General features: G+C 54.5%; 1 protein-coding gene across 3 annotated transcripts; it reads right to left on the reverse strand.

Moving 5' to 3' along the window:
* OGDHL (oxoglutarate dehydrogenase like) lies at nt 1-26,389 on the reverse strand. Of its 3 annotated transcripts, XM_032313400.1 has the most exons (24): nt 26,234-26,324; nt 23,874-23,944; nt 22,204-22,408; nt 20,212-20,370; nt 16,545-16,647; nt 16,019-16,134; nt 15,761-15,915; nt 14,859-15,005; nt 13,345-13,435; nt 10,881-11,060; nt 10,471-10,599; nt 9,261-9,440; nt 8,814-8,966; nt 8,168-8,270; nt 7,450-7,578; nt 6,251-6,401; nt 5,644-5,771; nt 4,862-5,040; nt 3,363-3,434; nt 3,157-3,282; nt 2,982-3,054; nt 1,507-1,670; nt 1,186-1,340; nt 1-779 (listed from the first exon to the last, which is right to left on the reverse strand). In XM_032313400.1, exons 3-24 carry the CDS (start codon nt 22,405-22,407, stop codon nt 656-658), a joined length of 3,021 nt encoding a protein of 1,006 aa, XP_032169291.1. In that variant the 5' UTR covers nt 22,408; nt 23,874-23,944; nt 26,234-26,324; the 3' UTR covers nt 1-655. The 3 variants fall into 3 exon arrangements, with proteins under 3 accessions (XP_032169291.1, XP_032169292.1, XP_032169290.1); XM_032313401.1 differs by lacking the exons at nt 23,874-23,944; nt 26,234-26,324 and adding an exon at nt 26,327-26,389 and having other exon boundaries at nt 22,204-22,412; XM_032313399.1 differs by lacking the exon at nt 23,874-23,944 and having other exon boundaries at nt 26,234-26,336.
* Nucleotides 26,390-27,409: the final 1,020 nt, after the last annotated feature.

Here is a 27,409-nt window from a genome sequence, read left to right on the forward strand (position 1 = left end):
GAAATGAAAACAGAAAACCTCTCTTAAGCATTTTTTTATTTCTCTGTTATTTGGTTTCTACTCTGGTACACATGAGCTGTGGCTATATTTCACACAGAAGCTGACATATCTCATTATGACACGCCCCATAAAACAGAGCACATATAAATCACCTGGCATGGTTTTGCTTCACCTGGCTGTTATTGCTGAAATCTTTATTTCTAAGAGCACAAAAGGGAACATTCCTTGAATCTACAGATGAATGGGACAGGGTAAGCAGCAACCAAATCTGCTGGGATGGGGAGAGGGACCAAAGACATGGTCTCCCGCGTGGCCGTCTGCAGAGACATGAACAGCACTGACGGAGAAGCCAAACAAAAATTTCAGAAAGACCAGGGCCAGTGGGGAAACACACCCAAATGACAGCCCATCTATCAGACCCCTCTGGCTTGCTCAGTCCTAATAGATTCTGACATAAACACGATAACCCAGGTGGTTTAATACGGAAGCCGGCACGCCTACTCTTTGGCCTGAATCACTTACATGAGTATTGTTTTATCCTGGAGCTCTAGACGGCCCCTCCCCTGGGCAGAAGCACCACCCATCCCTCTCCATGACAGCCCCCATCATGTCCCCAGCCAGTCCCAGAGCAAGACCCAGCTGGGCCCTGCGAACTCTAAAATGTCTTGCCCTCAAAAGCCTGGAGATTAAAGGCAGTATCCAGAAACTTCTTCAGAGAAACCAGGTGAGTGTTCCTATTTCCTGTGGCCGGTGCGGCCGCTGGGTCACGGCCAACGTACCTGGAGGAGAAGAGACAAGTTAAGCGGAGGTCTGGACCTGGCCCAGCCACTACCCCAGGACTGCATCAGGTCTAATCCCGATCACCACCCTGCTGTAGAGACGAAGAGCCGGAGGCTCCAAGAGGCCAAGCAACTGGCCTAAGATCAAAGGAGGTTCTCTCATTCAGCTCTGGCTGCAGAACAAAAACAAAGGTTTACTCTCCGTAAGGCAGAACTGACAGGGTCCCTGATCTGGCATTAACAATCACAGGACCAGCAATGACTATGGGACCCATCCCCTCAATTTCCAACCTGGTCCAGAGAAGGGCAGTGGCCAACAGGGCAGGTAGAGCCAGGATGGGGCCTCATGCCCCCAGAGTCCCTTGGGCCCAGAGGAGGCAAGGGGTACCCACAGCCAGGCTCGTACCATATGGGGCGCGCCCGGCTCAGGATGGTCATGAAGCGCGGGTTGATGTAGTCATAGTAGCCCATGTTCTTGTGCTCCTCCTGGCACCACACCAGCTCTGCGCCTGGGTACTTCTCTGCCTCTCGCTTGATCAAGTCAAAGGGGAACGGAGAGATCTGGGGCAGGCAGGGAGACAGCAGCAGAGTACCCCAGGGGAGGGCAGCAGCCTCAGCACCCCTGGTGAGGCTGAGCCCTGCCCCTCACGGGCATGCCTCCCAAAGCTGGGGGGCCGCTGATCTGACCCCATCCATTACTCTGACTGGGCGAGGGCTTAAGCTGCACCTGTTCCAGGCGGGTGATGGCCACTTGTTCCTCCAGGCCCTGGCTGCTGCGCTCTTTCACCAGGTCATAGTACACCTTTCCAGTGCAGAAGATGAGCCGCCGAACCCGCTCCGGGGCCCGCGCCGCAGCCCCGTCCTCAGGAATCACCCGCAGGAAGCTGGTCCCTGGAGGTCCAACAGGGCACAGACAGCCTGAGAACCAGGCCTCCATTCCTGCTGCCCCACAAGGCTCTCCCTGGTCCCTGAGACTAACCCCAGGTTTGGATCTGTGGCTGCCATGGGCACCTCTGAGCCAATCTATGGAGCAGCGGACTGATGACACCCTGAGATGGGCTGGAGTCAAGGGCATAGCCCTGGGAACATGGACATGTAAGGTTGCAGGTTGGGGGTGCGGGTGGGCATGTATGCTGGGGAGGACCTCTGGGGGGGACAGAGAAGGTGGCATCAAGTCCACATCTAATAGCATCGATGTCTGTGCCAAACCTGCTCCCCATCCAGTCACGCCTCCCTCCTGCATGCACTCCAGCCACTGCACCACCACACTAGAAGGTGAGCAGCTGTCTGGGAGGCTGCTGCACATTTGTCCCTCCCTCCCTCAGCCCTGCAGCCAAGCCCCCACCACCCTGAACATTTTTCCTTCCTGCGCGCACACCACATGCCAGGCATCAAGCCAAGCGTGGAGCAGAGAAGTCACTCTGGTGTCCCCCAATCTCAGGCGAGGACACTGAGGCGCAGAGGGAAAGCAGTTGCCCATCCCCAGCAGAGGAAAGTGAGCACCGCATGCTCAGGTGGGGCGGTCCGCAAAGCCAATGCCAGGGGTCTGAACTGCTGGCTCAGTCACCCGCCCACACCCGAGGGGATGCCCAAACATATACAGGTGAAAAACACCTGTCCACCATGCCAAGTCCCTTTCTGGCCAGCACCTGCCATCTCCCTCTACTACTTAGGACCGTTTTCCAAGATGACTCTGCTCTGGCGAGCCTCAGGCCCCCCCTCAGTCCCTCCCTCAGCCTCCCCTGCATCACATCTCAGTTCTAACCCCTGATCCTTCAGATCAGGTCAGATGCTTTACCTGACCCTCAACTTTCAGGTTAAAGCGTCTGAAAGCTCCTGGAGGGACACTGGGTCCCCAGGGCCAGCAATGTCTATTTGGCTCAGGAGGAAAAAAAAAAAAAAAAAAAAACCTGACTCCATGAATGATACGCAGTGCCCTGCCCTCTTAGCTAGGCCCACACCAGGCTTCCCCGCTCAGCTCCCCCAGCACAGCCGGGGGCCCGGCTGCTTGGCCCAGGTGAGCCTGCCCAGACCATGTCAGGTGGCTACCACACGAACCTCCCAACCTGACCACTGATGGAGACTGAGCCAGGAGCCACTACAGAGGCACAAGCAGAGGCGAGGACGAGAGTCCCAGGAGCAGAGAACCATGGGCCACTAGGATCCCCCTTGGCCACCTCCCCAGTAGACTTGGGCACTTACCAGATACCATTTGGTCGAAGCTGGACTTGGCCTCTGGGTGCCGCAACAGAGATTTTGGTGTGAAGATGATCAGCTGGAAGGGAAACATGCCCAGCTGCCGGCGGCCCCACCCGGCCAGAGCTCCCGTCCCCAGGGCCCCGCGCAATCATGGCCGTGAGCAAGGCGGGCAGCTCACCGGCTTACGAAAGGGCAGCAGGACCTGGCGGCGCAGCACGTGGAAGTAGTTGGCCGGCGTGGAGCAGTTGACCACAATCCAGTTGCAGTCGTAGAGCTGGCTGACTTCGAAGTCCTCCGTGAACACCTGGGGGGCCAGGGTATGGCTGGGAGCTGGCCCACCTGCGGCACCCGTGCCCTGGCCCAGGGAGGGAGCACAGCACTTACAGGGTAGGCATCGGAGTCATCGTTGCTCATCTGCAGGAACCTCTCAGGCCTTGCTGAGGAGTGCTCTGGGCCCTGAAAGCAAGTGCCAATGGCATGGACTGGCCTAAGTGTGGGGACCCAGGGCACAGGGGAAAATCTGGGTGGCTTCCTAGAGGAGATGTCCTCTCTCTCTGGAGCCCAAACCACAGTAAAGAACCAGGAATGTGGGAGTAGAGTGGAGAGAACATCTTCAGAGGACGGTCTGGTCAGAGCCAGCACTTGTGAACATGTGTGGGACAGGAAGAACAGGTAAAAAGGCCAAGATGAGGTGCTTCTTCCAGAATGTTCTAGAATGGGCAGTTGCCATTTAGTGAGTACCCGCTGTGTGTCAGGCAGAGTTTTATGGGCTCCATACACGTTATTCACTAATTCTGAAAGCAGCCCCATGGTGTAGACATGTTTTCTCACTTTACAGATGAAGTTGAGTGGCAAAGAGATTAAGAACAACCCCATGGTCACTCAGCCACAAGGGGCAGATGCGAACCCATGACTGACTCCTACTCCTGCCCTCGCCCACATGGGTGCCTCTGCTCCATGAGGCAGCAAGACGACACCACACTGGCCTCCAGGGTGGCTCCCCGAGGGACCAGGGTGATCTGTCCCACAGCCCACAGATTCCAGTCAGGCAGTCCCAGCCTCCCCACCCAGCCTGGCTCCTGCTCCACCCTGGACCTTTCCAGCTACGAGCCCGGGGCAGGTCACTCCCCTTCTTTCCTCATGTATGCAATGGGAAACAGGACTGACCGCCCAGCCCAGGTGTGAAACTTCCACAGGATGACGCTGGGCGTGTAAGACGCTCAGCACCATGAATCCTGGCTGCGACAGGCCAGGATTCATGCACCGGCCAGATCATCAGTCCCTGACTGGATGACCAGGCCACGCAGAACAGGCCCTCGGGGACACGCACAGCAGCCCAGCCATCCAGGGTGGGGAAGGCCTTGCTCCAGGTCACAGAGCCAGGTTAGAGGCCGCACGCACCCTGCTCCTTGCTGCCCTGCAGCCCGCACGGCCCCACACGTCCCCTACCTAGTTGGGCTGCACCCCGCCCCAAGTTGTCTCGAGGGCTCTGCTCCTGCCCTCCGTCCTCCCTCTGTGCCACCACTCAGGAGTAGACCACCGGACGGCACTACTACACAGCATCACGTTCAGGTCCCAGCTTCTACTTCTCTGTCTCAGTTTCCTTCATGTGGAAAGCGGGAACAAGAGCTACTGCATTTGTTGTCGGGACTAGAAGAGTTTGTACAAAGGGTGTGAAAGAGCACGAGGCCCAGAGCAAACCCTCAGACGTGTCGGCTAATGAGAGCAGTGCTGCAGACACGTGGGCCACCCTGGGCAAACCCATATGTTCCAGGGGCCTGGAAGGAAAATACCCCCTAAGCCTGCAAGCAGCCAAGGGCCCACCCATCCTCTCCCAGGCACACCAGAGCCTTCTGGGCCCCCGGCCACCACGTGGCCCTCACCATGCCCTCCATGCCGTGGGGCAGCAGCAGCACGATGCCGTTGTGCCGCACCCACTTGGCCTGGCCGGTGCTGATGAACTGGTCGATGATGCACTGGGCTGTGTTGTGGAAGTCACCAAACTGAGCCTCCCAGAGGACCAGGGCATTGGGGCTGGCCATGGCATAGCCCAACTCAAAGCCTAAACAGAAGACACAGAGACAGAGCCCGCCGCACACTGTCACCAAGTGGCAGTGACTCCAGTCAAAATCAGCACTTGCTCTTAACTCTCCCTGCCCCCACCCATCCTTCCCAGCAGGCCAGAAAGAGCCAGGGGACTCCTTGGGGCCCAAAGGCCAGAATCTCCCTTCCTGGCAGCTCACAATGTGCCCAGAGATGCCACCCTCAGCCCTATATGGCCAGCTTCAGCCTTATCTAGACAAGAAGCCAAGTCCAAAGATATCCTAGGGAAGCATCAGGAGTCATCTGCCAAGAAGAATCCCCCCAAAATATGTGCAGTGCAGCAAAAGGGAAGGAACAGGACGGGGGCTGCCCTCTGCAGGGTTCCTGCTTCTCAGACGAGGCAGTAAAGGAGGAAGCAGGCTAGTTAAAGGTCAAGCTAGGGAGGAAAGAGTACAGGAGACACAGTCCTGGGAGCCCAGAGCCTCGGGAGGGGCTTTTAAGATAGGGCAGCTGGGTGGTCAAGGTCAAAATAATAAAGACAGGACAGCCTGGGGTCCAAGACCCTCTCTGGTCCCCAGGTATCACAGGGCCCGCCTGACCTGCAGGCCGAGTTCTGACCCACCCAGGACTCCATATTCTGAGAGGGAGCTGTTGCACACAGTGTAGGGGGCCTGGTCAGGCCAAAGGTGGTTCATGGGGACACATGTCCTCCGGTCAACTTCCTGGTCATGGAGAACGTGGTGCCGGTGACTGGAGAGAGACAGATGGGGAAGGGATGGAAGGCAGGTGGATTACCACCTATTCACCCAGAGCAGGTGGGACACGTAGCAGGAGGCAGGCAAGCCTCTGTCACTGTGCCAGGAAACCTGACAGAATTCCAGAGGATGGTGACACCAAGAAGGCCCTGGGAAGCCAGAGCAATCTGGTCTCTCCTCCAGGTAGCCTCCCTTCCCAGGGGAAGGGGTCAGAGAGGCGGCCAAGCAGCCCTCTGATGGCTTGACCCAAGAGCGGGGCCTGGGGCTGATGGGGTCACCTTTGACTACCTCAGCCAGATAAGGGCTCCCCAGACATGGTCCAGGAAAAGGAGGAAGAGCCAGCTCCGTCCAGAGCTCTTGGGCTGATTCTGGGAGACCCCACACACAGAGAGTTCTCAGCAATCCTGTGGGGTCAGTGAGGACAAGGCTAATGCCGTGGGGCCCAGGACCCAGAGACCACTCTCCCACCCTCACCTGAATGTGCCCCGCTCCACGTCCTGCCCGCTAAGCCGCACATGGATGCCCTCCTTGAGCAGGGAGCCAAAGGCCATGTACTCCGCCAGCGCCCAGTCCACCGTCCGTGTCTTGGTCATGTCCGCACGGCCCCGGAGGATTCGAGAAAGGCCTGCAGGAATGAGCAGCTACGCTGAGGGATGCAGGGGCTCAGCCACCGCAGCTGGGACAGCTGTAGCACCGGGGCCCTAACCTGGTATGTATGTACTTAGTATACACCCCTCACACACAGCAGGGCCCTGGCAGGCCACAGGAGACCCAGCACTGGGCAGCCCTCCTCTGGCACCTCCACTCCACAAGCAGGACTGAACTTCCGGCCACCAACCTCCCTCCCTTCAGGAAGAAAGAACAGGCATCAGTAAGTGAGCGTCTGCCACGTGCCGACACCATGTGCACTGAGCCAGGAACATTCCTCATCGGCCACCTGCCAGAGAGTGCTGCTGACTGTCCCTAGTCTCCAGATGAGGACACTGGGGCTCAGAAGAGGGAAGTGATTTACACACAACCACACCACTATAAAGGTGTCTGGGTTTGAGCCCAGGCACCGGCCCTAGAGGGGCTCCTGCTGGCCCTACACCTGTACCAGCCCGAGGTGACGGGCACACAAAGCAGGCACCCCAAGACACCTGGGCCACCAGGCACATTGTACAGGAATCCCACAGGCTGGTCAGAGCACATGCAGGCATCCAGCAACACCAGGCGGGCCTCCAGGCCACCCAGCCGAGAGGCTGGGCCAGCAACCACCTGCTAGCCTAGGTTCACTCAGAAGCGGCAGGCTCGCCCTCTCTCATCCATCTAGACCACCAGCAGGCCCAGCACTCCTGCCCCTTCCGAGCATTCCAGAACCAACCAGCCCTTCCATGGAAGCCCTTGCTTCTCTGCTCTCCTTCTGTATGACCCACGGACCACCCCAGCAAAGGCACTGTGAAAATCCTCGGGGCCCGACATAAGCCTCCATCACTACCACCCAGCAGCGGGCATGGCTTCCACATCTGCCCACCCTGACAGGAACTACTCTCACGGGCACCTCACAAGAGTGCCAGAGGCTCCAAGAGCTCAGCTGACCAGCCAAGCACCGGGTGGGGATGCAAACCCAGCTCCCCTGACCCCTGAGCACCATCTCCTGCAGAGGCCTTGCCGGCGCCTGCCCACAGCCTCACCAGTGTGGATCTTAAAGTCCTCCACGGGCACAGAGCTAGCCACCTCGCCGATGTGGGTCAGAATATCCTCGGGAATGCCTGTGGCTGGGCACGTCATGCTCTTGGGCTCCCCGTCCATGTTGAAGAAGCCTGCGAGGGCAGAGACTCTGTGTGCTTTGGGGATCGAGGTCAGGCCTCTGATTCCCTGGTCAGCCCGCCTTCCCAGGACTCAGGGGCCCTGCTCTTCCTTAACCCCTCCTGCGCTCAAACCCTACCCACCCTCAGGACCCGAGACAGCTGACAGCTGCAGCTCCATCTCCAACACCTACCCAACTCTGTCTCCTGAGTGCCTGTGGGGGCTGCTCCCTGGGCCCAGGGTCACTGCCATCTAGCTCCAGCACATGAAGGCCCTCTGAGCATCCCTTCCCCAGGCTCCCTCCACTTTGGTGTGCACCTGCCTTGGCTCAGCCCTCCTTTTCCAGAGGACAGCTGGTTGGATATGCTCCCAGGCCAAAGGCATCTCTCCTGTACCCTGCCCACTCCCACCTGCAGCAATCAGCCCTCTCCCCCCCCCCCCCCCCCCCCCACCGAAAGCCTCAGGAGTCTCAGGGATGGAGCGTGCAGCCTCTGGGCTGGGCCCTGACTGCCCTCACCCAGGACCACTGCAGTCCTGGTCCCATGCCCAGGTGAGTCACTCTCAGCCACACACCACTCCCTCACTGGGCCAGGGGAAACTCACCAGGCCAGGGGGAGTCCAGCCAGTGCTTTATATGCAGGATCTTTTTATCCTTGGACCTGCCATATGCCTCTTCACAGATCCGGTCATATTTGGCGATTTCCTCCTGAAATTAGGGTGAGTGCAAGGATTGAGGCAGTGACGGCCTGGATAGCCAGAGGCTGGACCAACCTGGACTTGTAAGCCCTGGTCCCCTTCGCTGCATTCTAGAGCTGTCATTCTGCTGGCCTGCAGGGACCCTGTGACCAGGGGCTAAAGTCTCAGAGTTAAGGGGGATCCCTCCTGCTCAGCAAGGGACTTGGAGGAAGCTCAGAAAAGACTCACAGCGTTTGCTCTCAGAGCTCCCTTAAAGCAGGAGGACCAATGCATCCATAGGTAACTGTGGGGACAAACCCAGCTCAGGGCTGCCTCCTGCAGGAAGCCTTCCTGGATTCCTGCCTGAAGCAGAGCTTCCCTCACATGGCAAGCATTCACTGGCCCACCAGGCTGTAAATGTCTTTGGCTCTCTGTCCCCCTTGACAACAACAAGTTGCAAGGACAAAGACCATATTGGCTACTTCTTGAAATCACTGCCAATGTCAGCAACTACTCCAGGATTCCAGCTCTGCCAGAGGCTTATCTCAGGCGTCCATGCAGCCCGCCTGCCCACCTCGAACTCCTGCAGGGTGACTGTGCCCTCAGCAATGAGCTTGTCTGCGTACTTCTTCAGCACAGGCACCTGCCTGTGGATCTGTTTGTACATGAGCGGCTGTGTGAACATGGGCTCATCCATCTCATTGTGGCCACGCCGACGGTAACAGACCTGCAAGGACAGCGTGAGGAGGGGCTCAGGCCATGCAGGCCTAGTCACTGCACAAGGGGGAGGCGGGCACGGTTGGGGGTGGCTGGCAGAACACAGCCTTCCAGGCCCTTAAAAGCCCCCAACTACCATGAACCACTGAAAGCCCCACCTCCAATTCAAGCCTTTGCACAGACTCTCTCAGTGGCAGTAAACCTTCCAGCCAGGAAGCACTCCCAGCCCTCAGTGCCCACAACACCGCAGATGCAGCCCAGTTGGTCACGCACACCCCCACCTCGGTCCCAGCCCCAAACCCACCAAGTCCACCACAACGTCTTTGTTGAACGTGTTCCTCCACTCGGCTGCCACACTGCAGACGTATATCACGGCCTCTGGGTCATCGGCGTTCACGTGGAAGATAGGCGCGTTGACCACACGGGCCACGTCGGTGGGGTATGGTGAAGAGCGGGCCATGCGGGGGTCTGTGGTGAAGCCGATCTGCAGGAGGGGACAGCGCCTCTGCAGAGCTACACAGGCACCGCCCGCTGGGAGACCAGTGGGTCCAGGAATTCGGGGGGATCTCTGCCTTGAGGTTAGGTGTGACCAGGAGGGACATGGCACAGGAAGGGTAAGAATAAAGGGCCCCTCAATCGGGCACTGCAGCAGATCCTACAGTGATGGCAGCAACACCAAGGAAACCCTGCCTGTGCTTTTGTCCTACATTTCATACAGTGGAAGAGCACAGGCCTGGCTCGCTGCCACGCCCCACAGTGGCTATGCGTGCAGTGCTAAGCCAAGTGCTCAATTCCCCAAAGCCTCAGTTTCCTTGTCTGGTAAAAGGGCTCATTAAATACCACTTCACAGGGTTATTCTGTGAAAAGTAAGTGACTTAATGCAAATAAGGCAATTAACTTTACAGGCTCAGAAGAGCTATTAGTGAGCACAGCAGCCAGAAGAGCAAAGGCCTGTGACAGCTGTGCTCCCAGACTCACTAGTTCCCGGAGAGTTAAAAGGAGCATCTAGTTTCCTGTCCTGCCTCTGTACTAGTTACACCTGTATACCCTTGTCCTTGTAACGCCTTCATGGTGTGTGCATGTGTGTGTGTGCATTTACATGTACTGTATACATACAGACACACACCAATTTCACAGACCAGGCTGGGGAGAGCAGGGATCCTGCCTAAAGTCACGCACTAAGGAGTGGCAGAGTGGTGGGAGTAAAGCCAGGATCATCTTGGGGCACCCGGGTGGCTCAGCCGGTTAAGTGTCCAACTCTTGGTCTTGGCTCAGGTCACGATCTCAGGGTCCTAAGATCAAGCCTCACATCAGGCTCCACACTCAGCACAGTGTCTGCTTGTCCCTCTCCCTCTGCTCTACACCCCCACTTGCTCTCATGCACTCTCTTGAATAAATAAAATCTTAAAAAAAAAAAAAAAACAGGGATCATCTCAGACTTCCTGCAGAAGTGCTACCTGGAATTCAGGAAAGGGGGACACTGAAGAGGACCGCCAGGCAGCCCAGGTCCTCACCTGGTTGTTGACAACCACATGCACAGTACCATTGGTGGTGTAAGAGGGCAGGTCACTCAGGTGGAAGGTCTCGTACACCACACCTTGGCCAGCGAAGGCAGCATCCCCATGAACCAGGATGGACATGACCTGCGGGGCAGGATGTGAGACAGGAGGAATCTGAGCCTGGGCAGCCCAGCTCTGTGTCCTACAACGTAAAGATCCAAGCCCTATTTGTCAGAAGCCAGTATTCAGAGCCCAGTCCTCATAGTCCAGCCCTCGTAGCCCACCCCTAACAGTTCAGTTCCTCAGGGACCAGCCCTCAGAGACCATTACTCTCTCAGAGTTCAGCCCTCAGAGCCCATTCCTCAGAGCCCGGTCCTCAGATCCAGCCCCTCAGGGTACACCCTTTAGCAACCAGGTGGGTTCACCTTCTTGCCCTGGGCATCCCCTCGGTAGAACTGTTCTGCCTTCGTCTTTCCCTGCACCACAGGGTCCACGGCTTCCAGGTGGGAGGGGTTGGCCACGAGGGACAAAGTGATATTTCTGTTGGTGACCCGGTTGATCCTCTCATGGTACATGCCGAGGTGGTATTTGACATCTCCGGAGCCCTGAAGGTGGAGGCAGGCGCTGATGACACAGCCCTCTCACCGCAGACAGGCAGACAAGTAGACATGCAAGCCCACCGTAGGGCTGGGACATTCCCTGAATTCTGCTCCCTGGGAAGGCTGTGCTATTCCTGACCCACACCCTCTTCCTGCCCTCACACTCCCACACACACACTGAGAAAGGCAGGCATGTTCCCCTGGGCCTTGGCTCAAGAGGCCAGACAAGCTCCCTCATCAGAACCCCTCTGCATTACCAACTACCATCCCAGAGTTAACGACAGGGCAAGCAGAGAAATGAAGGTGCTGTTAAGAAAAGAGGCATGGCCTCTGGGCAAATATTGGAGCTGCACCTTACCTGAGTCCTTACACCAAATAACAAATACTGTACACACAACAGGTGAACCCACAGTATAGCAGAGAAATCATATATCTTGTGATCTTGGAGTAAGGAAAGCCCTTCCAAACAACATAGAGAGCTCAGAAGGCATAAAAGATAAGGGAGCTAAAATTTAATAAACCTGCCGGGGCGGGGGCGGGGAAGCAAATCCATGCACAGTGTTAGGGGGAAAGAATCAAGCTGAGAAAATATTTATAAGACAACTTCAGGCAAAGAGCTAACACCCTCAATATACAAGATACTATTATAAATCAGCAAGACAAAGCCCCAAATCCCATAGAAAAATGAGCAAAAGCCAGGAAGAGGAATTTACAGAAGAAGAAATATACATGGCTTAAAAACATGTGAAAAGATACTCAACTTAGTAACAAAGAAATATGTTAAAATACAAGCATTTTTGCATCTATCATATTGACAAAGCCAGAAAGATCTGACAGAGTAAGTGAGGACAAGGGCCTGGGACCCTCACACACACTGGGGGTGGGCTCACTGATGTCTTGAAGCTCTCTGGGGGGGAAGTCACTCTGGCCACCGCCCTCTCAGACACCATCCAACAATGTACTCGCACACGTGTGAAAAGAAACTCATTCAGCAGCCTAACCGCCATCAACTGGCGAGGCGAACCCCCGCAGTGTGCTCACAGCTCGGGGGTCCCCTGTGCACTGTACGAGGCAGCAACAGCTCATTAAGGGAAAATAGCAAGGTGCCCAGTGCTGTCAGAGACTGCTCCCCCAGCCTTTTGCAAACAGGACTGCACCAGACAGCTGTGTGTGTGTGTGTGTGTGTGTACCTGTGTGGAACACTGGTGGAAGTACACACCTTAACACAAACATATACCAGCCACAGAGGAGCCTTCAAGAGCAGGAGAGGGGCAGGGTCTCATGAGGGAAACACTCTTATCGAGTCTACTTTTTTTTTAATAGTGTTCATATTTCTTTTCTGATTAAAAAAGAAATAGTAAATACTTCTGTAAAAAATATCCTTTGACCAGACTTTTCAGTTTATACATGTCACCTCTGTGATTCCTCACCACCATCCTGGGGGCAGGGGTTTTCATCTCCATTTTACAGAAGAACAAACCAAGTCCAGGGGAGATGAAGGTGACTTCAGAGCAAGTGCGCTGATCTCTGAGAAGCCAAATGAACGGCATCTTGGGGAGATTCTGGGTTGGAAGCCAGCAGATGCGGATTTAGTCCCTGCTCTGCCTAATGTATGGGATGACCTTGGAGCGGCCAGTTGATGTGGTTCACTTTAACAAACCAAGCCCCTGTACTGGGTGCTAGAGGTTCAGGGACAAGGTCCCTGCCTCATCCTGTCACCAGCCTGGAGAGAGGAAAACATACACACACACACATACACAGGCTGGAGAACGCCAGAAGAGAGACAGTACAGAGAGGAAGGCCATCTGCGTTCAGGCCTAGCGTGAGTGATCGCATCAGGGTGGTAGGTGTGCTTAACATATGTGCAGACCAGGAGCCAGGGTGTGAGCAGAGAAATGTTCCCTCTGCTCCTCAGCGGGCACAGGAAACTGTCCTGGGCAAATATATGAGTAAAGAGACCCTTCTGGGCTGGTACACAGGACCTTTCAAACAGAATCAGACCACACAGCCAAAATAAATGCCTTTAGGCCCTCCCCTGCACCTCTCCGGGCCTTAGCTTCCCTAGCTAAAAATAAAGACACTGGTCCGGACTACCTGAGGGCTCTCCCAGCTGTCAGAGATCACAGTACTCACTCTAAAACACCTTAGGGACCTCACACAAACACACCTATTTTCTTCCCACTTTCCTACATATCCATCCATCTCCAGGTCTGCTTGAGCCTAGATGCTTCTGGTCCAGCCCCTCCCTAGTCCACCTCCCACATAAATGGGACCAGGGCTCAGCACCTACCTCATCTGCCGCCTCCAGCTTGGGGTCAAACTGGCAGAAGATCTGCTCCAGGTCCTTGCGAATCACGTTGGCCAGCACATTCAGCCTGCCCCTGAAGCCACAGGTGGTAGGACTCTCATCTGGCACAGAGGCCACCTCCCCGGTAGGCCCTAGCATCCCCCACATGCCTGCCCACCTGGGCTATCAGAATTAGCATGGGGGGGCAGGGGAACCCTCTGTGTACAGCCCAAGGGAGGCCCAGCCTCTCGTCCATCTCAATCTACAAGGCCCATGAGTGATTCTAGCTGGCCAGCTCCCCCAGAAACCCTTGTACCTCTCACTCCGACTGTGGGGGCCCTCATAAGCAGAAGCCACCCAGCCTCATGGCCACTCAGCCTCATGGCAGGATATACACGCCCCCACTCCTGCCACCCACCCCTACCTCCCTGCTGCACCCCATCTCCCTCCCCCCACCCACCCCCATCACCCAGAAGTGGAGCCTAACCCAGTACCCCAACCCCAACCTGCTAACGCATCACAGCTGCTCATACAGGACTCCCAGCTCAGCCAGCAGTGTGTTGCCACAGGACAGGAAGAGGGGATTTGACTGATTCTAAGGTCAGAAGTTACAGGGAACCTGTCCAGGGGAGCTGAAGTCTAAAGGTAGGGTCAGGAAAGCAGCCAGAGTCTCTCTAGTCCAGCCTAGACTTCCCATCAGGAGACAGTTCATTCAGGGGTGGGCACCAGGCTGATCAGGACACAGGGGGGGACTCAGAGCTCACCCCCATACCCCACCAGCAGACACCAGCCCCAGGCTCCTGGCAGGCCAGCCCACAGGTTGGGGACCCTCTCACATTGCACCTGGATGCCTAGACACCCCTCATATTAGTACAGTCCGGGACTGGCCCACCCATGAGCAGATGGAAACGACCATAGGAAATACTGGGGCTCTGCTTCAGGGACTGCTCAGCATGTCCTCTTCCACCCCGTTCTCCAGGACCCCTGGCCACCCTGACTCGGGCCCCAGGCTGTCTGCTTCACTAGTCCACAGGCTCCAGCTCAGAGGCTGCCGGGCCAGCCTTCCAAGTCCATGCGCAGTCAGCTTGTAGCTGGGGGGAAAAGCCCTCAGCTCACCTCCACAGACCCCTTGTCCAGGGGATGCCAACCCAAGGCCATCTGCCCAGACCCGGCCCTCACTTTCCCGGGACACACCCCTCCACAGGAACCTCGAAAGGCACGATACACCACTTTTCTGAAATTTTGACGCTCCTGAGGACAGTGGCAACATGGGGAGAGAGAAACGGAGTCTGAGCAAACACGGGGAGTCCCTGCCTCCTTATGCCCTTGGCCAAGTGCCTAACTCTTTGTGATGAGCAGGTTCTAGGGCCCAAGGACTGAGAACTTTTTAGGCCATCCCACCTCTCCCCACCAGGTTCCACCAAAACTCCTGCTCTGATTTTCACCCCCTCCCTTTCACCTCTTTCTGCTGGACCTGGAGAACAGACAGGCTGTGGAGGAGCAGAAAGGGGGCCCACCTGTGTGGCATCCCCAGGATGACATTCTCGATCCCCATCTCACTGGATTTGTCAATGATGGTCTTGAGGGCAGGGATCATGACCTCACAGCCCTCTAGGCCAAATCGCTTCTCGGAGGACCATTTCCGGGCCAGGAAGTCTTCAAATCTGCTTGGGGAGAGGAGAAGGGAAAGAATGGAGAGAATGGGGCTCACAGGGGCTACTCGTGAGGGCCAGGGCTGGGTGCCTGGGACAGAGGAAGTGGCAAAGTCACCTCCTTCTGCATCATCAGGACCTGCCACCAACAACTGCCAATAAGGAGCATAGGTCAGAGGGAGGCTGGGCATCCTCCCAGCCCAAGCAAAGACCTCTGCCTGCACCCAAACCCATCTCTCACCTTCTCTCCCCCACCCCCAGCTCCCAGACCACCATCCTGCACACACACACTACACAGGGCTCCCTCTCCATGCCCCAAAGATCCCTGCACCACTCAACTCATATTCCAGCCTACACTTCCACCAGGGATCCATTCTGCACCCGGCAGCTGAGCCCATGCTCTTGAGGGCCCTGCAGCCTGGTGTACCCAGCTTCAGATGGCCAGCGGGCAGAGCCAGGGGGCGCCCCGCCTGCAGGGAGGTGCTGTGACGCTCGCTCCATGAAGGGAAAGCTTCTTATCCAAACATTCCCACAGCCACTTTCTGCCCCTCTGCCCCTGCTGTCATATGCTCCTGGAGCCCATCCCTGCCCACCTGCACCCCGTGCTCCTCTTATGGGTTTCCCCAAGGCCAGAGGACGAGGCCCACCCAGTTCTGACTTCCCCTGCCAGTGATCCAGTTTCTTAGCCAGGGCCTGGGACTTCTCGAAGAGCCTGGAGCAGCCCCTCCAATCACCACAGCCACCCAGGGCGGGGCTGTGGGTCTGACCTCATGGAGCGCACCAGCCGGGCCAGCAGGGTCCGCTTCTCCTCACTGGAGAACTGCATCACGCCAGGTGTCTCGAACTTCTGCCGGATCCACTGGCACTGCTCCACGTCATTGATGAACATGAACTCTAGGCCGATGTGCTGGCAGTAGGTAGTCTGAGGGAACAGGCAGGGACTCCACAAGGAGCCAGCAGGAGGGGCACCTGTTCTGAAAAGGCAGCACCCGCCCTCCCTCTAGCAGGCTCCCGAAAGAGCTCACCTCCAGGCGTCGAATGATCTCCCGCAGAGAGAGGGTATGTTCAGAACCCCCGATGAAGGTGGTCGTGGGCAGCTGGAACTCCTTATCTAGGTCAGCTTCCCGCAGGTCATAGAAGGCTGATGAGGCACACACACAGCCCAGGCAGCAAAGGGGAGGGGAGGGGGGTCAGGCTGAGTTGGGCCTAGCAGGACCCCCGAAACTTCCAACAGTGTCCCTGGTGCTCCCTTACCAGTTAGGGGCTTAAAGCTCAAGGACCCTATCCACAGGATCCAGGGAGGGCGAAGGTCAGAGGCCAGCCTCTACCACAAGGGGGTGCTGGGATGAGTCTCTGAGGTTGCTGAACATGGTGTACCAGCTAGGGATGATGGGGGGACAGTACAGGGAGGGAGATGGGCAAAGGGCAGAAGAAAGCCTCTAGGGCTGGCTGCTGAGCCCCAAGCTCCAGAGACGAGTCAGTTCCAGAGCCCCTCACTGGGCTACAGGTACCAGCTGGCTCTGGAGCTGCCAGAGCGACAAGAACTCTCACCCAATTTATCGATGGTTGTGATTAAATCTGAGGGCACAAAGGAGTCCAGATCCGCATCCAGAATGCCCAGGGGGTCCAGCTGGGCCACATGGTGCCCCCGGATCTGGGAGAAAGGGAAAAAGGTTGGGGCCAGGCTGGGACACAGATGGACAGACCCTCACCAAAAGCCACATTCTGGGCCCTGGCCCCTCATGTCCCACTTCAGAATCTCCACCTTCCAGCTGTCCCCAGCACCCGGCCACTGCACAATGGCCCAGGCCTCGGGCACTAAGGCGGCAGGAGCTCAACCTGTTTCAAAGCACAACAGGCAGCTTTTGAAAATGAGGATGCATATGCAAAAGGATTAACTACAGTAGTACTGACAGTCACAAAATTCTAGAAATTTCCCAAATGTCCATCAGTAGAAGACTGGCATATGAATATGGGAAACCCAGACAAGGAAGTACGATAGAGCTGCTACGAGTAGTAAAAAAAGGTCCCTTTCGGCTGCAGTGAGGTCATCTCCACACAATACTGTTAAGCAAAAAAGCAAACTGCAGAAAAGGATGTGTGGCAAACTTGCCATTATCTAAGAAAGAGGAGATTCGAGAAAATATACACATTTGCACTTATCTGTATATATGCAAATAAATATATGCATTAGACAAATATATCATAAAACAAGAAAAACTATTACTTGTGGAAAAAGGACAAAATAGGGTAGAATGCCAGGGCTAGAGGCCAGACTTTTAAGAATATATTTCGCTTCGAAGATGTGATTTGGGAATCTTGTGAATATTTTATACCACTATAATATAAAACAAAATTAAGTTTTAAAAATTAAAACAAAAACAAGTGAATTCACACATCCATTATGTCACATAACTACACAATCAACTAACAGAATATCCCCGAAAGGCAAATAGAATTCCAGGGAAAAAAATATTACAAATTCATTTCAATTACCAATCAGTAGTGGTTGTATTAAGAGTTATATCATAAAACTGTAGTGTACAGACTGTGGGAAAATCAAGTGAGTCATGGTATTGATGTCTTTGGGAACCTCTACTTTTGGCTTCTTTAAAAGACAGTGACATAAGATTAATGAAGAGAAGAAAAAACCCCAAGTCCTGCATCTGAAGTACACGGAGGCATCAGAATAAACCCATAAATGTGTTATATTTAAAAAAAAAAAAAAAGTACATAGTTCCTGGCTCTAACCACTAAAAGGGCCTAGAAGTCACGACCAGACCACAGCAGGGACACTCCCAGCATTCCCTGAAGAACTGGCTCGTCCAGGATGGGGCAGAAATGCACAAGACAAGCTCGGAGCGTCCCCTCAAACCAGAAAGCAAAGGGGTACTCCAACTACTGGGGAAGGGAATTAAGGACACAACTGGACAATGGAAAGGATGGTGTCTGTAACAGATTAAACTTACCACATAGGTTTAAATTCATACATTCATATCATACTAAAAGGAGAAAAACCTTCCTGGACCATCTTCGGAGGACACCGAACACTTTTGAAAATCAGCCAATAAAAAGAAAAATCAAGCACTGATCTTGCCTTTCCTGTACCCTTTGCAGCTTAGGATACATGGGGTTAACAATGGAAGTTTCCCCTGATGGAAACATTTCAGGTAATAAACAAAGAAAGGTAGAAACGGAGTATGATCACCCTTTTTACCACTCCTAATGAATTAATGTGTCCAGGAAATAATTATCCAGAGCTGCCAACTGATGAAGTACCCATCACCACCAGGAAGCTGATTTTGAAACAAAAAAATCAAAGCTATATTGGATAAAGCTTCTAGATGTAATTACCAATTTACAGAAATTACACGGGACAAAGGGACAGATGAAGTGACACCATGGGGATGCAATCAGCAAAATCCAGACTCAGAAAAACTCTACAGCACGAACAACCTGGTTTCTTACACACACACACACAAACACTCACACACACACAATAAATAAATAAGTGAGCGAATGAATGAATGACAAGAAAAACACGCACCCATACACACACACAGAGAAAAACCAGAGAGGTATCTGGAGAGCACGAGAGACTTAAGAACCGCATCAGCTTATCACAACCTACGGCTTTATTTGGATCCTGATTCATTCAAGCAGTAAAATCGAAAGACAAACAATGTAAATACCAACCGGGTATCTGATGCCCCTAGGATTATTGTTAACATTGTTAGGGGTGATGGCGCTATGATGGCACATTTTGAAAGAGCCTTTACCTACAGAAATACATGCTGAAACGTTCGGTGAATGAAATGGTATGTCTGGGATAGGCTTCAACATAATCATCGGCCAACAGGTGAGGGCCCGAGGTGGTAACAGAGGATTAGAGACTGACCCTGTAATAGGGGTGGGATTTGCTATACAATTGAGCACGTTGGCAGGTCAAACAAGAGCAAGGAGCTATAGCCGCCCTGGTAGGAAGGAACTCCCTCACATCAGGCACAGCCTTTGGCAGACTTCTACCCCATAAAAACACAGTAACAGGCCAGAATTCAGACACTGCCCCGTTGGAAGGACTCTCCCGGGGCATCGTCTAGGCTAAAGAACAAAGAGCCCCGAAAGAGCTGGGAACTGTGCTGAGAGGACAAGGCCCTGAGGCAGCACGAGGAATGTTACCCTGTACTTAACATGGAGTTTTCTGTTCTTTGTTCTTGGTTTTCAAAGGAAATGTTTAGATCATTTTCTGACTCATTCAGCCAAGAGGAACAATTATTACTTCTTTTGCTTGCAGGTGGCCTGTAATCCACAGGTCCTTAGGCCAGCAGGGTGGCCCAGCCCTGCTCTGCGTCACTGGTACCCAGGAAGTGCAGCTGCCCAGCCCCCCTCCCCCCACCCAGAGGCAAGGCACCATTTCCATTGGCTAAGGCCTCCCCCTCCCCGGCTCCTGCGGAGGCTTGCTGCTCCTTCCCAGGGAGTCTCTGCCAAGGGCCCCAGAATGCCCTTGCCCCTCCTTCTGCAGGTCTGCCTGACAAGTTGCTCTTAGGAAATACTTTCTGCCACTGATTCCCAGAGAGATCCCAAGTGATTACACTTGTTAGGGAGGGAAAACCCAGAGCGGCCTCTCCAATTAGTCCTGTTCAGTCAAGACCAAGACTATGGCACCTCATCAAGATGCTTTGTCAGAGCAGGGGCCCAGCCTGGGGAGCCCGAAGGGGAGAGCTGAAGTCCCCAGAACAGAGCAGCCGGTAGAGAAGGAGCTGTTTCCTGAAATATCCATGTAGAGTGAGGCATCATTATAAACCTGAAAGTAAACCCTAAGTAAGCACCTGCTGTGTATCAGTCCCAGTCCTCCTGGAATGCTCAGTCAAGAAAACAGACACGAACAGGGTCAATCTACTCAATTTTTAAATCTTTAGCAAGACTGATTACTAAGTAAATCCTGTAGGTGCGTGGGGCATACAGGTGAGTGAGACAGCACAAGAAAGACCAGACCAAACACGAGGGCGTGGTTAGTGATATGGACAGTTACATGACAACGAGTCATGGGAAGAGCGAGAGCCACCCGACAGGACGACAGGACGCAGAGAAAGGCTCTCCAGAGGAGATGACTGGAGCTGAGTCAGCCCCCTTCCCAGTCAGCCCCCTTCCCATCAGCACCTGGCCACACGCCAGAAGCCAGGCCCGCCTCCCCACCTGGGCCCTCCCCGCCACTCACCTGGTAGGCCCGGATCAGAGACTGCACAGCCAGATGGTCTTCTACCAGCTTGCTGGTCTCAGTCCGACTGGAGACTGCCGGCCTGCTCTCAGGGAACCGCGGCTGAGCCGGATCCCAGGCGCCTTCCTCACTGGCTTTTCGGAAGAAGCTGTCCCAGGACTGGGCAGAAGTAGAAAGAAGAAAATGGTCAAGTCGGGGCCTGGGAGGAGTGGAAGGTGGCCCTGCCTGGGGGGTTCAAGGGGTGTTGGGTGTTCCTTCACCACTATAGCTCTTAGGGCCTTCCCAGGACCCTGCCGAGACCTTGTAACAGCCCAGGATCCCCCAACCCCAAGCCCAGATCTCTTCAGCTTGGAAGGGTGCTGGGGGAAGGCTCTAACTTGTGACCCAGGGGTCTCAGGTGTGAAAGCGGCTGGGGAACATGCCCTCACACACTGTGGGTTGGCAACCAGGCCCTCAACATCTTCAATGAATGTACCTTCTGAACCGGCAATTCTGTTTCAGTAATTTCTACAGATGTACTTGTGTGCCTGGATGTACGTGTGAGGATGTTCCCTATGAGACTGTTTATAAAATGACAACATTAAAAAAAAAAATCTAGAAACATGTGGCTGCCTCTGTCAGCAAAGCATGTGACTCTTGATCTTGGGTTGTAGGTTTGAGCCCCATGTTGGGTATAGAGACTACTTGAAAATAAAAATAAATCAAAAATAAAATTTTAAAAAGAATCTAAGTGGTGACCAGTAGGAAACAGGTTAAATAAATGATGGTACATTTCGATTCTGGGCAATTATGTGGCCTTAAAAAAAAAAAGGTGCATTTATTACTATGGATGTAGAACATCACCAAGATAAGTCACTGCAAAGTGAACCAAGCAGAAGGAGACGTGACTGAGACTATTCGTGTGGAAGCCAAAAGCAAACATGCATATACTCAAACAGCTCCGTGCTCCAGAAGAACACAGAAGTGTTTTTTTCTCCACACCCTCATCTGAGAGAAGCCAGTGGCACAAGTCTTTTGGAAAGCAATTTGGCAATGCCCATAAAAATGGTATCATGGAGCCTTCTGTGACCCAACTTTGGTGAACTGATCCCGCAGAGAGCGGTGCACACCCAAGATGACAAATGGACTAAGTGACGCCCTGTGGCACCGGCGGTGACAGCCAGGGACTGGAAATGAGTGAGTTCTCTGTCAGTGGGGACAGGGGTGGTACAGCCATGCCAGGGAACACTACACAACTGGAGAAAAGAACACTGAGCCCCTTGAGGCACTGACACGGGAAATTTCGACCATGTATGCTGAGAGAAGAGTGCCCGGCCGTCGTGTAAAGGGGGGAACTGAGTTATGTTTGCAATACATTTACTTACGGAAACTCTGAAAGGATACAGAAGAAACTAAGAATAAACTGGGGGACAGACAGGCAGGCACTGAGCAGATCGGGGATGGATGGGGAGGGTGACTTTTTATTGTGTAAGCCCACACTTTCTGGTTTTGAGTCATGTTATTACCCTCCTCGGAGGGTGCGTGAAGACGGAGAGCAGCTTCACTTCTCACTCCTCGTTCTGTCATCTGATGTTTTGTTTTTGTTTGTTTGTTTGTTTGTTTGTTTTAACAGTCAGCAGGTATTTATTTTATCAGCTCAGTACCTGTGTCAACACTTTTGGCCCTAACTACACAACAAAGAGCCTCCTGGGCACAGCACCCCATGACAAGGGGGCAGGGGTGGGTCTTGGACCACGTGTGGCTGAGCAGGACAGGATTGGGACTTCCTAGGCCAGACTACCACCGACTGGCTGGGTCAGCAACGGGACAGCCACAGACCCTCCTCACCCAACACAAGGATAAGGCTTTTATGAACGGGAACACTGGAGGAGCTGAGAGGCAAAGGAACCTGCCCAGATCACAGGACAGGCAAGGTGCTTCTCCCCAGGACCCCCTCCACAGCCTGGCTCTAGAAGGTTCCCTCCTGCATGGCAGACAGGTAGGGGTGCCGACCTTGTGGACGCTCTGGGGGTTTTCCAACCAGGCGAAGTACATCTCCTCCATGTAACTGGAGCTGCCTCCACGTTTGCTGCTCGGGAAGGTAGCCGGTGGCCCAGACGACCTGCTTCGCCAGCCGAACATCTGGACATCATGTGGGGCCAGGAGCCTGGAGGCCTGCGCCCCAAGCCGGAAGGGCAGCAGTCTCAGCTGACTCATTCTGGACAAGGGCAATGAGGGAGAGGCATAAACCACAGGACCGGAACAAAGGCTCTGGCACCCGCTACTGGCTCCTCTGGCTTTTGTTGGTTCTACAGGGCAGGTGGCCCCAGGCTCAGCACCAATGGGACAGAAGAGACTAGGACAGGTGGCCAGCCCTCCTGGGGTCACTGCTTAGTGGGAGCTCCCAGCTCAGTCAACTTCACCAACAGCTATTCAACATCCCTGAGCCCCAATCCTGCTGTGCCCCACTCACTCCAGCCCACACTCCCTCGCTGCTGTCCCCCTAAGCCTGATAGAGAGACAAGTACCTCACCCAGGCGCTGGCTCAGGGAGCATTCAGCCCAGGACCAGGAGCCCACTCAGAGGGTCCCAGGGTATGTGCGGGCACTACACCCAAGAAAGAGTGGGCCATGCAGCTGGCCACTCTAAAACTCGAGCAAGGGAGTCCTGGGGGGGGGGGTGCTGGTGTGTGCCATGCCTGGCCAGGAAAGAGCCTGAAGAAAGGGGTCTGGCCGCACTGTCTCAGGAAGCCTATGGCACTGCCAAGTCTCTGGTCCCTGTCATCAGAAGTGAACAGTGTCTTCCTCTGACCGCAAAACCAGCCCAGAAAGTCAATTATAGGCCTTAATGACCCCACTTCCTAGTGGGGAAAACAGAGACTCAGAGAAGGGCAGGGGAAATATCGAGAGGCAGATCAGAAGCCAGCCCCATGCCCAGTTCACCCCAGCTCCCAGCCAGAGCCACCCTCTCTGGCTCTCCTACCCTGCCCATAGTTTACACTCAGAACCAACAGCACTCAGGATAATCAACAGCTTAGGGGATCCGTACAGGCTGGAGAGGATGGAGAACCTGTAGCTCATCTCAACCCTTTGCCAGGAAAAACTCCTGAATAACCAGTTTTAAACACTAGCTTCCTCCACCTCCTCCCTCATCAGAGGACAGTTTTGAGGGCCTGAGAGCCTCCTCCAATCCTGGCAAGCCCTGGGGCTCCCTAGCCAGGCCAGACTAGAGCTGACAGGGCCCACTGAGGCCACTTCCTCCTATGCAGGATATGTAAAGTAGGACCTCTGTTCCCCTACCCCACCTCCACAACTGTGAGCAAAGCCCTCTCCTCTGCTCCAGCCGAGAATGGCCTGGACACAGAACAGCTTCCCTTGAATCCTCATTAACACCCTTCTGCCCAGAGAATCCTAGCCTTTGAGTAGGGCGCAGGACCAAAGCCACCCCACCAGAGGCCACGTAAGCAGGGGGTCCTGCTTCCCTTTACATAACTCAGTCCCAGAAAACATGCCTTCTGGGGCATAAGTGGCTCCCAGGTCCTACCTGGCCCTGAGCCAATACACCTAGACAAGGCTCCCCCCCTCTACCCCTGCCCTTTAGCTCAACCAATTCCCCAGAACTATCTGGTTGGCCTTCTACAAGCCCTTCCAGCCTGCTTCCTCCCCTTTTCCCTCCGAACTCACATGAAGCAAAGAGAAGGGGGTGGTCTTCTCAAGGGAGAAAGAGTAGGCTCCTCCAGGAAGCCAGCAGAAATCTAAACAGAGCAAATTAAAAAGCAAAAATAGAGTCCAGTGAAGGGAGGCAGAGGGTGGGTTCAGCTGGAACCTAAGCCCACAGTACCCCCAAGCTTCTCATGCTGAGCCCTGAAGCTTTGGGCTATAAGCCCAGACCCACCAGCCAATGATTCCAGGCTCCACAGCAAGGGCCCTAGGGGCTCGATCTCCCTGGAAGGCCTGGGCTCTGGGGTCAGAGTGCCAGGGTCCCAACCCCTACTCTACCTCTGACTGTCCCTAGACAAATACAAGTACAGGGCTGACTGGGCCCAAGTGACCATAGGCAATGAGGGAGAGACACAAGACAAACTGGCCTAGGACATCAAAAGAATGGAAACAAGCCAGGAAGTTCTATCATCCCATTCTAAAGCAAAGGAAACTGGACACTAAGACCATTCATTGCAGGAATAAAAGAGCACACGGTCTGTGAGCACTGACTCTGGGGCAGGCACTGTGTTCACTCACCCCCTTAACAATCTCATGTGGTGGGCACTTAGAGTAGCCCCACCTTATAAAAAGGAAACTGAGGCACAAAGTGAGAAGGTGGCGAGTGATGGGGCTCTGTGTGGCTCCAGAGCCTGTGCCCTCCTCACTGCAGAGTCAAAATGTAAACCCAGATTTCCCTTAACCACATGCACTTTCCAACAAAAGTGAACTCTCTACCTGCAACCGCACTCACCCCCAACCCCACCCCCACAGGGGAACGGGATGGCTCGGGTAGCAGTGACCAAGCCTGGCTGTGTCCAGTGGCCCTAGTGCAGGAACACTGTGTTTTACAAACACTGAATGGTCTGGAGCGGCTATTGGACACTGCTATGGCCTTCACCCAGGCTGGCAGGAGGAAAGCCAGCTGGCCACCCCTGCCCCCATTCTGGCAGGGCTTGAGGACCCAAGAGCCCTGGAGGGGTGGAAACAGAATCAACCCCAGCCAGAGCCCAAGCCAGCCCTGCCACATCCTGCCCATACAGGTAAAGGCAGTAGCAAAGAGTTAAGAGTCAGGCATCCCGTGAACCACCTGCCCAGCCCAGTCCCTGGTAGACAAATAGGTAGGTTGCTCTGGGCAGCTCTTGGGAGTCACCTTTCTATGGACAAGGTTAGTACTATCCCCACCCCCACCCCCACAACCATAGACATGCCATCCAGGAACCCTCCCACACACAAGGCCCTGTCCAGGCTGCCCTGGTGTGGACTGCCCTCCCCTATGTCCACTGCAGAGATGAGTTAAGACAGATCCAAAGAGGGGAAGGCCCTCCCCAAGACCTTGAAGCCAGGCAGCAATGGAGGCTGGATTCACACTGCTGCAGGTGTACTCTGGTCCCTCATTCTGAGATCTGGGTGGGCTTTTCTCAGGAATAAAACCAACTCTAGTTGGCTGAACCCAAAAGAAGGCAGACTCCAAGGTAAGGAGCAGGGCAGGGAGGGGTGTGCTTATTTCACTGGCAGAGACAGAGGGCCTGAGCTAAAGCTCAGAGGTTATAAAAAGTACAAAGGTAACCGGGACCTGTTCCAAGAGCCTAGGGCATGTGTAAGGAGTTGCAGGGGGAGAGGCCGCAAGGGCCGGGCTTGGGCCCCTAGGTGGAGGGGGAGGGGGTAAGAGTGGGACCCTTAGAGTCTGGTTGATGCCACTGCACCCCGCTGCACCTTCCCCTCTCCCCCAACATCTCCCTGGGGACGAGAGAAGCACTTCCCAGGCTGGCGCAACCTCTGGCCCATCCTGCCTCTCTCAAGGCCTCAGTTTTCTCATCTGTAAGCAGAGACCATAGTTAAAGCAGTCTATAAGGGCCCGCCCCCAAGAGGTCCCGAGACTTGAAAAACTGCCTATGTGTCCCACCAGGTACATAAAGCGGGACCCTCTCCATCACCAGCTCCGCAGCTGTCCGCAGGCCAGCCCTTTGAGAGGGTGAGGAAAAGCAGCCGGCACTCCCCTCCCCCAAGGCCACAAAAGGCAGCCTGGTCATTCTATGGTCTTCGGGCTGGAGAACCCACGCTGAAGCCCGAAACCCCACCGTTCACAAGGCTCTCCTTCACGCAAAACACTGCATTCACAGGGTCGAACTTGCGCGAACGGCTGAGGGTCCTTGAAGAGGCCGCGGCCAAACAAGGGCGGAGCCAAGGTCACGCTCACTCCCCCACCCCCGCCACCGCCGAGGGGGCCCTGCTCAGGACCCCGGATAGCGGCTCCCTAGGACCGGAGAGCAGAGGGACCGCCCCCGAGAAGGCAGGAATAGAGGAGGTGCATAGACCCGGAGTGGTGGGGCTGCCGCGCTCACCGGGCCGGCGGGTCCGCGCAGCAGCGCAGTCCAAGAAGCCGCAAGTCAGGGGCTGCGCGCAGGGGGTGCGCGGCTTGCCCAGCCAATTACCGGGTCACATGACGCGGCAGCGCCGGCCGCTCGAGAGCGCGCGCCCGGGAGACTCCGCGCGTCGTGACGTCTCTGTGTACGCCCCGCCCATTCACCCGCTGGCGCTGTCCGCGGTGCTGACAGCCCAGGCACGCCCGAAGTCTCCCGGGCCCGGGAAGAGTGAAGATCCCAAAGACCACAGGGTGAGAAAACTCCGTATGACTGGAACACCTGCTGTGGCTCTGAGCCCCTGAATTCCAATGTCCTCAAACGAACACTAAGGAAAATGTCCTAGAAAATAACCAGTCATTTGTGTGCATGGAAGGATAGTTTCCGTTTTATTTCCTGTAAAACTGCATGCTATTAAAAGTATCATTGACTTAGGGTTGTTTTGAAGAAAAGAGATAATGCATATAAAGTGGTTACCGTAAAGCCTGATACACCTTTTACCCTTCCATCGTGCCAGTGATGGAGACCTAGATTGCCTTCACCTCCCTGTTGCCACAAACAATACTGCAATGAACATCTTCCTACATATTCTCTTATGAACCTGTGTGAAATTTTCTCTGTAATATATAAGCAGAAGTTGAATTGCTCGGTCATGGTTTTGTGTATACTTAACAACTCAGCAGCGTCACATTGTTGTTCAATTCTAGATTCTCAGTAGGAGTGCAAGAGGACTTTTAAGTCCTTACATCCCAGCCAACATTTGGCAGCACCCAGCTTTACAACTTTTCCCAGAATAACAGATGCAACATCATATAGTTGTTTTCAGCTGCACTTCCCTGAATATCAGTGATTTGCATTTCACATTTTCTGTTAGTTTTGAGGGTTTCCTGTTGTATTTCTCTGGGGTTTTGTTCTTGTTTATACACAGGAGTTTGTTGTGTCGGTGGTTCAACTACCATCAACTCTTCCATGGATTATATTTTTTTTAAGATTTTATTTATTTATTTGACAGAGAGAGATCACAAGTAGGCAGAGAAGCAGGCAAAGAGAGAGGGGGAAGCAGGCTTAATACTGAGCAAAGAGTCCAATCAGAACTGGATCCCAGGACCCTGAGATCATGACCTGAGCTGAAGGCAGAGGCTTAACCCACTGAGCCTC

Source organism: Mustela erminea, chromosome 14, assembly GCF_009829155.1.
Source record: "Mustela erminea isolate mMusErm1 chromosome 14, mMusErm1.Pri, whole genome shotgun sequence".
In the NCBI taxonomy this organism is placed as follows: Eukaryota; Metazoa; Chordata; class Mammalia; order Carnivora; family Mustelidae; genus Mustela; species Mustela erminea.